The sequence below is a fragment of the Trichosurus vulpecula genome, chromosome 7, assembly GCF_011100635.1.
Source record: "Trichosurus vulpecula isolate mTriVul1 chromosome 7, mTriVul1.pri, whole genome shotgun sequence".
In the NCBI taxonomy this organism is placed as follows: domain Eukaryota; kingdom Metazoa; phylum Chordata; class Mammalia; order Diprotodontia; family Phalangeridae; genus Trichosurus; species Trichosurus vulpecula.
The window spans coordinates 35,844,030-35,854,555 of record NC_050579.1 but is presented as its reverse complement, the minus strand read 5'-3'; the positions used below and the strand labels follow the sequence as shown (position 1 = coordinate 35,854,555).

The window sequence follows — 10,526 nt, the reverse complement described above, 5'->3', positions numbered from 1 at the left end:
GTCCTTAAACCCGAAGGGGAACACGTGACGCAGAGTATTTGGGTCAATAGAGGGAGGAACAGAGTTGGTTTTGTCCATGTGGTGTACACATCGCTCACGGCCCGTAAAAAGGGTTGGGGAAACTGATCCCAGGGAGGGGAGGGCCTGAAGCCACGCCTCGCAGGGGGCAGGGGGCGGCGGACAGCGAGGGCGGGGGCGGGGGCAAGGGCTGGCTAGCTTCACGCCGCCCAGCGGGCGCTTTTCCTCTCCGGCCAATTTAGGAGTCCTCCAGTTTCCCAGACTCCTCTGCGGCTCGGCCTGTGGGGGCAGCTCTCTCATTCACGCCGGCTCCTTCCGGGCACTTCCGGCGCACCCTGCGAGCAGATATGGCGGCCTCCAGCCGTACCGCGGTTGGGTGGGTGCGGACGGCACTTAGCATCTGGCGGTCAAGCCGAGGAAGCGCCGGTGAGGAGCCGCAGGGGGTGAGGGTGGGGCTTCCGAGTAGGTCACGAGCAGAAAAGCGCTGGGGTTCCGGCAGCCACGGGGGGAGAATCTCAGCTCCGGTGGGTTCCTGGGCCCCGCCCCCCTCTCTCAGTGCCACCTAGGCCCCGCCCCCGGGTCTGGCCCCGCCCCCGCGCCGCTGCTGGGCTGAGACTTCTCCCCGTGTGTCACCTGTAGCCAGAGGTCCGTGCTCCGCCCCTCCCTCCCGCTGCTGCCATGAACGGGGCTCAGCCTTGGACTACTTCCTGAGGGTCGCCAAGCCCGGCTACCGCCCTGCCCATCCGGCCCCCGCGGTGGCCCTGCACCGGGGTAAGAGGTCCTGGGGCTTAGGCTTGGGGGTGGACAGGGTGAGTGCTTATCGCCGTTTTACAGAGGAGGGAAACTGAGGCCCAGCCCATCCAGCAAGCATTTGCCAAGTCCCTAGAGTGGGAGGCAGAAATCTTATTTAAAAGACATCCTTGCCCCCAGGAGCGTAGGTAGATTCCCCCGAGGGTCAGGTGTTTGTCATGGAATTAAGATTCCAAGTGGTCCCAGCAACTAGGTTGCCCAGTAGTTAGAGGAGGACCTGAGTTCAAATGCGGCCTCAGACACTTGACACACCTACTAACTGTGTGACCTTGGGCAAGTCACTTAACCCCAATTGCCTGCCTTCCCCCCCCCCAAAAAGAGATTCCAAGGAGCCTGTGAACCTTTGTTGATCTTCACAACCACTCCAGCAGGAAGGTGCTATTCTTATCCCCACTTTAGAGAGGAGCAGACAGAGACAATTCCAGCAAATTGCCCAGGGTCATCCAGTTACTGAGTGATTCAGTGAGGCTGGATTTGAACTCAGGTCTTCCTGACTGCAGGTCTAGGATTCTATCCCCTGCACCAACCAGCTGTCTGTATTATTGATTTCCTTTGTAATTCTGTTTATTTTATCTTATCTCTTTAAAAACATAATTCTGAGAAGCGAGCCAGTGGGGACTGTGACATTTCTTCTTGAAGTAAGAAAGGTAAAGAATCCCTGGCATGGGGCCTAGAAACATGGTAAAAGGTAGAAGCACAGCAGAATCCAGAATGCTCTAGAAGATTTGGGGAAGGAGTGATCATCGGCGTAGCTGGAGGAATCAGGAAAAGGGCCATGGACTAGTGGGTACCAAGTTGCTTTGAAGGTAGAAAAGAAAAGGATCCTGAGAGGAAAAGTTGAGGCACAAATACATTCCAGGTATGAAAGACAGTGAGAGACAGTTTGCAGAGGGAAACCTGGAAGGTGAGCTATGAAAACAGCTGGATGGGTGCTTGGTGTCCTTGGTTTGATGAAGTCACTGGCCCTCAGAGTCAGGATCTGAACCCAGGCCTCCTAATGATGCTTGGTGTTTATCAAGGGCATTGTGGTTATGGTAAGAATCACTCACATTCATAGAGCACTGGTCACAAGTTAGAACAGCCCGTCCCCATTGGACAGTCAGGGAAATGTCCCAGGGGAGGGGAGGTGACTGGCCCCCTCACTTACACGAGGAGCTGGGTAAGTCATTGGCTGAGCTGCTTTCTGGTTTCATTTCCTGCTTACAGGCAGGTTCTTCACTGGGTCACATAACTGTGCTCTCTGTTTGCCCCCTCCCAGACAAACAGGCTCTGCTTGTGGCCCATCCTCCCAACATGCCGGAGAACTCTCGGATCCTGCGAGTTGTCATCCTGGGAGCCCCAAATTCGGGGAAGTCAACACTTTCCAACCAGCTGCTAGGCCGAAAAGTATGACACACCCTCTGTTCCCTGCTGTGTTACCCCTGTCTCATCACTCTGCCATCACAACCAGTTCTGGAAAGGTCTGAGCCCTCACTCTCAGCTTTGATCCTGCCAGGTTTTCCCTGTCTCCAAGAAGGTACATACCACTCGATGCCAGGCCCTGGGGGTCATCACGGAGGAGGAGGCACAGGTGGTAAGTGTCTGTAAGGTGTTGATAGGGTGAGGTGTGATACTGGGAACTTTGCCCTGATGGTGCTTATTGTGGCAGCGCAGTCCACCTAGTGCGCTCTATAACCTGATCCTTGCTCAGGAGCAGATCCTGAGCTTTAATCAGCCATCTCTTCTACAAAGGCCTCATGTCTCTGCCATCTCTGCACCCGCCCAATAGCTTCATTTCAACCTAGGAGAAATTCTTTGTCTTGCTCCCTCCTCTTAGGACTCACGAGCTCTAAGGTCTCATCTTGAGACCTCTCCTTCAGTCCCTGAATAAAAGGGTGTGGTAGGGGGATGGAATGATGGCTATCTGGATAAAGAGGGCATCATTCAGAACTCAATTCATCATTAAATACAGATGACATTCCAGGCAGCATGCTAGGCACAGGGTACAAAGATAAGCATGAAAACCAGTCTGTGCCCTCAGGGAGCATCATCTGGGAAGATCTGTGTGTCCAGACCAGTGACACAAGTGAATCAGAAGTCAGAGAAAGCACTGATGATTGGAGGTGTGGGTGGTTCCCCAAAGGCTTCGGGTAGGAAGGAAATGTTGCCAGAGCTGAACTTTGGAAAAAAGTGAGGTACAGAAGAGGTGCAGGTGAGAAGAGAAGGCACCCCAGCCCTGGGGCATAGCTTAGAAGGGCAGGCAGTGAATGGCCAGCCTGGTTTGGGGAACAGCAGCTTGGTTAACTTGGATGTAGAGCAGCTCATGTGAAGGGGATCAGTGTAAATGTGTCTGCAAAGTGAGCTTGGCACTGGATGGCAGAGGGCACTGAATGCCAAGCTGAACAAGTTCTGTTTTATTCTAAAGGACCCACTAGAAAACCGAGCAAGGGAATGACACAAACGTTCTGTGCTTTTTGGAGATGATTCAGCTTCTCTGTGGATGTTGGAATGGAAAAGGAAAAAGGGATGTGGAGGTAGAATGGGTGAGACTTGGCTGGTGATTACAGAAGGGGCTAAATAAGAAGGGAGAGGAGGAGTCAAAGGGTACTTTGACATTGAAAACGTGCAGTGTCCTCAGTGGGATGGGCAGTTTGGAGGCGGGAGGGCTGGGAGGATGCCAGTGCCGCTTAGAACATGGTGACTTTGAGCTGTCAGCAAGCTGTGGGACTGAAGTTCAGGAGAGAGATGGGGGCTGGATGGGAAGATTTGGGGTCATCTTCATAGAGGTGATCATTGAACCAAAGGGAATTGATGAAATTACCTGGGGAAAGAGTATGGAGAGAAGCCAGCCCAGAGAGAGGAAATCCCACAGTCAGGGGCAGGACCAGGATGTTGGCCCATCTGAGAAGCAGGCAGGTAGGAAGAGAACCAGGGTAAAAGCTTAGGGACAGAAGAGAGTTGTGTCCGAAATGGAAAAGAGGCCACGGACAAGGCTGCCTGAGAAAAAGGCCAGCTCAAGGAGGGCTGAGGGGAAGTGAAGGGAATGGAAGAGACGCAGGCATGTGTGACAAGAGGCTGATGAAAGGGGTAGGCCTCTGCAGAAGGAAGGAAACGAGCATTTGTGTGCTCATTGATTTATAACCAGTAACTCATCTGATCCTCACAACAGTCCTAGGGGGTAGGTGCTGGAAACTGAGTCAGGCAGAAGTAAAGTGATGTGCCCAGGGTCATATAGCTAGGGAGTATCCTGAGGCTGGATTTGAACTTGGGTCTTTCCTGGCTCCAAGCCCCAAAGTCTGTGCATTGTGGTCCCACCTAGGAGACAAGAGAGGCTGGTATCAGGAGCACTAGTAGAATGAATAGTTCCGGCAAAGAGAAGGAATGCTGGGGGTGAGGTGGGGGAGAGGTAATTTAGAGGGCTTCAGAAGCGTGCAGTAAGGATGGATGGGCTGGGGTTTTGGTGTTTGAAGTAGGAGGACAGAGCTGTCTGCTGAGAGAAGAAAGGGGAGGCCATGGTGTCAGGGACTGGGGAGAGAAGAGCTGAGTCAGTACAGCCTCGAGGGGGCAGGCCAGGGACTGGGGTCGGGTTTGTAACAGCCATGCTACTTGCAGCTAGATTATAAGTAGAGAAAATAGCACAGATCAACAGACAGGGCTTCTAACTGTCTGAGAAAGCAATATATACATAGTTACCAGAGAGAGAAGCACCAACACCTGGGTTTTCAAGGTGGGGGGTGGGGGGTGGGGGGTGGCGCGCTGCGAGCTCCTTAACAGCTACCCAGAGTCTCGTCTGGCCAAATCACAGGAACACTCTTCCAATGAGTGAGTCCCAAAGCAAAATGCTAACCTCAAAGTATATATACACTTCTCAGAGCCAGAGGGCATCACAACCCTGACCCAGTACCTAATTAGAAATTAGGTGAGCCTTCCTACAAACGAGCCTCCCCTAATCAAGCTTCCCTTAATGGGTTCCATGTGAGGCCTATTGATGGGCCAGGAAGATCTTCCCATTCTATTAACCTTACAGGTTTCCAGAAAAAGGGATGGGGGAGGGCAGTGTTTGGGTCCAAGCCCAGAGCCAGGCTGCCTCCAGATTGGGCCTAACACACACTAACCCGTCCCTCCCTTTTTCTAAGACTGTGTCTTCCCTCCAGGTTCTCCTGGACACTCCTGGCCTGATTAGCCCTGCTAAGCAGAAGAGGTAATGACGCTGAAGAGACCTGGCTGCTCTGATGGGGAATGCTAATAAAGTCCCAGTTAGCCTTCTAGATTACTTTAAGGTTTGCCCATCTCTTTGCACGTGCTAGCTCATTTGATCTTTCTAGCAACCCTATGAGGTAGGTGCTGTGATTGTCCCTGTTTTACAAATGGATAAACTGAGGCACAGAGATATTTAAGTGACTTACCACAGGTCACATAGTAGGTCTCTGAGACTCAATCTTCCTGACTCCAAGTCAGTCACTGTATGCTCTGTGCCACTTTGCTGCCTGAGGAAACCAGAAGTTTCATATTTCCCTCCACTTTCTCCCAGGAGCACCTTGGGTACTGAGCTGAATTCTTTCAATGTTTTGCATCTGTCCTTTAGGCATAACCTAGAACAATCCCTGCTGAAGGATCCCTGGAAAAGCATGGAGGATGCAGACCTGGGTAGGGCCCCTCCTGCCCTGAGGTGGGCTGGGAGGGAGGAAGAGGGTTAACAGGAGGGCATGAGGAATTCTATATTGGCTAAATTCCCAAGAGGTCATAACCAAATGGCTCCTGAGAATGGGGAGAATTGGGACAGGGGCCCTACATATTTGGTGATCTGTCAGCTTTGGGTGGGGAGGGTTGGGAGAGGTCAACAGAATCAGGGGCATAAGATTTGCTGTTTTTCTCCCAGTCGTGGTTCTAGTAGACGTCTCAGACAAGTGGACCCGGGGCCAGCTTAACCACCAGGTTCTCAAGTGCTTGTCTCAGTTCCCCCAAGTCCCCAGCATCCTGGTTATGAATAAGGTGAGCCAAATGCTGAGAAAGAATCACCGGCCCGCTGCTTCCCTTGGGGCTTGAGAGTGTTCTGATTCCCTGCCCTCTCCCCAGGTGGATTGCTTGAAACAGAAGTCTGTCCTTTTGGAGTTGTCAGCAGCCCTCACAGAAGGTATAGTTGGTGGCAAAGAGTTGCGAGTGAAGCAGACATTCTCAGTTTCTAAAACCCAGAAAGCTCCAGCAGAGTCAGACCCAGAGGCCTCAAAAGGCCTCAGTGAGAGGGTGGGCTGGCCCCACTTCCAGGAGATCTTCATGCTGTCCGCCCTGAGTCAGGAAGATGTGGAGACCCTGAAGGTCAGTCTTTGCCTGCTCCCCACCTCCAGGCATTTCCGTCTTTTCAGGAACCCTGAAGTCTTCTGTCTTGGGCATGGCCTTTGAGTAGGAAATGAAGTCATGGGCTATTTTGGGAGCGAGGCGGGGCATGGAAGGGAAGGCCCTGAGGCCAACCATGTCTTTTGTGGTACCCACAGCAATATCTCCTGACACAGGCCCAACCAGGGCCCTGGGAGTTCCACAGTGAAGTGCTCACCAGCCAGACCCCTCAGGAGATCTGTGCCAACATAATTTGGGAAAAGCTATTGGAGCACCTGCCTCAGGAGGTGCCTTACAGTGTGCATCAGGTACAGGACTTAGCTGCAGGGAGGAAGAAGGGGAGGTCCTGCAGGCTTGTGGTTTGGGCAGAACCACTTAAAATATCTCTTCGCAGGAGACAAGGTTGTGGGAAGAGGGTCCCAGTGGGAAGCTTGTGATCCTGCAGGACTTGCTAGTGCCTAAGGAGTCCCACTTGGTGAGTGGGGGGAGGGGCAAGGGCTGGACAGCATTTCCCTCTCTTCCTCGTAGTAACCCTGAAAGCTAGAGCCTCTCCTATTTACCCTTCCCTTCCTTTGCCCTCCCACCTCCAACAAAAGTATACAACCCATGTTCTCTGTTCTGCTCACAGAGGATATTGATTGGTCCCAGTGGGCAGCTGATCAGCCAGTTGGCGCACGAAGCCACCGAGGACCTCAGAAATGTATTCCTCTGTGATGTGCAGTTGAGCCTTTCGGTTAAGCTCCGCAGGTGACCGTCTCCCACCCCAAGTCCCCTAGGGGTTGGCTAGTCATATGGACTTGGTGGTTTATCATTGGGTGCAGTGATCCTGGTGCCCTGCCCTGAGAGGAGAGGTCAAGCAAGGACTTAATGGCCCTTCTGCCAGGCAAGCAAAGCAAGAGCTGCCTCTGCCTCTGCCTGGACTGCTCAGAGACCCACCCTCTTGCTGGTGCCTAGGGCCACAGGCAGCTCCTGTTCTTCTTCCAAATCAGGGGCTCGGTTCTCCCTTCATCCCAAGCCTCTGCACCTTGGTTAACCAGCCCCCCAGACCTAGCAGATGCCCTGTGTACAGCCCCAACCAGGTCCTTGATGCCCTGGAGATGAGAGTTAGGTCCACCCCCTTCTCATCCACGTAGCGTCCTCACTGTATCCCCTTCTCTGGTTTGTTGGTGGGAATAAAACAATATGAGAGAGAGAGTTTTAGTTCTCACTTTTATTATCCAAAATGGCGATAGAGATGAGAGTCTCCCCTCCCTCTTCCCTTCCACCTGTGCGTCCCCTCATTGTCCACCTCCAGGGTCCTCTGCCCTCTGCTCCTGGGCACGGTCACTGAATGCAGCGAGAGAACCTTTACCATTACTAAGCACAGTAATGGTAACGGTTTCCTCCCCACACTCCTCGTGTGCCATCTTGGGGCCTGGCCCAATGAGTCTCGAGCTCTCCAGCTCTCCCACTGCTTCCGGGTTCCAGAGCTGAGGGCAGCCCATACCAGTACATCATCTATACTGTAGTGTCTTATTGCAAACTTACAGTATATGATGATATCCTGGCCAGGGCCCCACGTGGGCACAGCCATGTCCTCTACCCGAGGAACCTCCTAGAGAAGCAATACAGAAAAGAATCCCCTAAGGAGAAGGGTGGGCAGGGGGAGGGGCAAGGGGCCTCTTCCCCCTACAAACATCCCTTTGATGTCCCCACCTTCTGTTCCACCCCAGAGAGGTCAGCAGTGTCTAAGCTACATCCATTGGCTAGTAGGATATAATTCAGGATGGAGGAGAGGAGGCCACAGTGAGCAGGTCAGGCTTAGAGTCCTAGGTCCTACAGGGGTGGGGAACCTGTGACTAGGACCAAGGAGGGGAGGACCCATAGCTTACCAAGCAAAGGGTCCCTCTGCCTTGGGGATCTGGAGCCAGAACAGACCAAAGAGCTCAGGAAACTCAGAGAAAGGGGTCAGGGCAGGAAGATAAAGGAGGGAAGGTGGGCTGGACCTCTCAGGCACTTACCTGTCACCAAGAGCTGCTGAGGCCTTCTGGGGTGCGGGTGCCCCCATCTCCACCTGATGCTTCGGCCGGCCTCCTTATAACTCTGCTGGCCCCTCCCCTTGGGTGGGGTCCTCTGCCTGGGGAGGGTGGGGAGGGTGGGGAGGGCCACCTTGGCCCAGCTCCACCTCTTAACCCTTTCTGGGCTCAGCCCTTTCCAGAGGAATTCTCTGTTGAATTGGGACCCCAGCCTCTACCTCCTGCTCACCCCTCAGGCAGGGTCCCCAGCACAGCTTGGAGAGAGCCCTTCAGGAGCCTGTGTCCATGGTCCCAGACCTCCCCTCCGCATGGTAGAGGGCTCGATGTAGAGTGAGAGAACTCGGCTTCCTGTCCTTCTGCTGGCATTGCCATGGCCGCAGGTGGCCACCTCACGCTCAGTTCTCTCCTTTTTAAAGATGGGATTCAGTTCAATTCAACCAACTTAACATGTTGCGTGCACATAACATGTGCTAGAAGCAGCTAGATGACCTTGGATAGAGCAGGAAGACCTCAGTTCAAATCCAGCCTCGTGCTAGCTGAGTGAACCTGGGCAAGTCGACCCAGTGTGCCTCAGTTTCCTCATCTGGACGGCAATGACAAACCACTCCAGTATCTCTGCCAAGAAAATTCCAACCGGAGTCACGAAGAGTCGAACACGACTGAACAGCAGCACCGTGCGCTGGGCTGGGAATACAGTAACGAAACAGTTACTCCCTGTTGTCCAGGGGCTTCCACTCGAGTGTGTGTGTGTGTGTGTGTGTGTGTGTGTGTGTGTGTGTGTGTGTGTGAACAACATGTACACAATTGTGCTGAGCCTTAAAGGGAGTTAAGGTTTCTAAGAGGGAGGGCATCCCAGGCATGGGGCACAGCTTGAGTAAAGGTGTAGAGGTGGAATGATAATACCAAGCATTTACCCAGTGCTTTCAGGTTTACAAAACAGGACCAATATTATTTTGCATGATCCTCAGAGCACTCCTGAGAGGTAGGTGCTGTAATTATCCCCATTTTATAGAAGAGGAGAGTGAGGCAAGCAGTGACTTGTTCAGGGTCACACATCTAGTCTGAGGCTGGATTTGAACTCAGATCTCCCTGATTCCAGATCCACTACTCTATCCACTGTACCACCTAGAAATGTCTCATAAAGGAAACAGCAAATAATCCAGTTTGGCTGGATCGAGAGTGCAACAATGCAAAATCAATCTAGAAAAATAGGTGGAAGCTGGAGGCAGCTTGGTGGAGCACTGGGTAAGCACCAGCCCTGGAGACCGGAGGACTTGAGTTCAAAATTGAACCTTAGACACTTACTGGCTGTATGACCCTGGGCAAGTCACTTAACCCTCATTTCCTCAAAAAAAAAAAAAGTGGAAGCTTCTTGATGAGAGCAGTGGCACAGTGAGAGTTGTACTCCACAACTCTTAATTTGGGGTCTGAGTTGAGCATGAGTTGGAGAGGAGAGAGACTAGGCAGAGAAATCAGTGGCTACTGTAATAGGTTAGGGCTGAGGTGAAGTCTGTACTGAACTGCTAGCGATCAAGAGAGGGGTGAGGCAGTGAAGGAAAAATACAAGAGACCTGGCGGACCTTTGGATGTGGGGGACAGTGGAGGAGGGTGGGGGAGTGCTGCTGGCCTTGAGGAAATCGGGGAGCTTGGGAGGGATGATGCCTGCAGACCCTGCCTGCCTACCTTGGCCAGCCCTGAGGCTCAGGTGAGATGATGCATGTAAGTAAAGAGGTTTGCAAACTTGAAAGTACTACATCTGTGTCAATAGTAAGTGCGTTATCATTCTGGCCCCTAGCCCCTTCCTCATAGCCATGTTCTTTAGTGCTTGGGAATTGCCTGATCACTGTCCTGTCTCCCCCAGTGGCCAGCCCAGAGTGATGCCCTTCTCCCCATCTCCTGGGTCTAGTGGGGGTTGTGCCTGAGGGTTTCCAAAGGCAGCCATGCCCCTTGGCTGCCTGGTGGAGGGCCCCTCTGGAGGTATTGTGACAGGGCATCACATCTCTGTGAACTCTTCTAGGCTCCTCTTGCTGTGATGGGTGCTGGGAGACAGATCCTCTGGATTGGCCAGGGCTCTCTAAAGCCACTGCCTTGGGGTAGAGAGCACAGGATCCTAGACTCAGGGCTGGAAGGGACCAGACAGGTTCTCAAGGCCAAGCCATCCTCTGTTGTATATACTGATGCCTAGAGGTTAAGTGGGATCTTAAGGGCCAGGTATCATCCTTGGTCTATGGAGCCCATGGAGGACTCATCAAATCCCCTTCCCTTCACTGCTATCTCGATCTGTGTAGGAGCAGATCTAGGCACCAAGTGCCTCAGGCAAACTTCCATTTCTTTCACCAGTGATTTAGCGAAGTGTCTGGCACATAGTAG

The 10,526-nt window shown here is 52.9% G+C and overlaps 1 protein-coding gene across 1 annotated transcript; it reads left to right on the top strand.

The window, feature by feature from the left end:
- Positions 1-341: 341 nt before the first annotated feature.
- Positions 342-7,335, top strand: ERAL1 (Era like 12S mitochondrial rRNA chaperone 1). The gene is made up of 11 exons (XM_036769211.1): positions 342-444; positions 658-789; positions 2,087-2,214; positions 2,324-2,401; positions 4,962-5,008; positions 5,393-5,454; positions 5,687-5,799; positions 5,884-6,123; positions 6,300-6,449; positions 6,536-6,616; positions 6,770-7,335. Exons 1-11 carry the CDS (start codon positions 366-368, stop codon positions 6,890-6,892), a joined length of 1,233 nt encoding a protein of 410 aa, XP_036625106.1. The 5' UTR covers positions 342-365; the 3' UTR covers positions 6,893-7,335.
- The last annotated feature ends 3,191 nt before the right edge of the window (positions 7,336-10,526 follow it).

Bases quoted from the DNA above. Each gene is read 5' to 3' on its own strand.
- ERAL1 (XM_036769211.1), top strand. From the start codon at position 366: ATGGCGGCCTCCAGCCGTACCGCGGTTGGGTGGGTGCGGACGGCACTT. The intron at 2,215-2,323 runs GTATGACACACC...TGATCCTGCCAG, and splicing joins ACCAGCTGCTAGGCCGAAAA to GTTTTCCCTGTCTCCAAGAA. The intron at 5,800-5,883 runs GTGAGCCAAATG...CCCTCTCCCCAG, and splicing joins GCATCCTGGTTATGAATAAG to GTGGATTGCTTGAAACAGAA.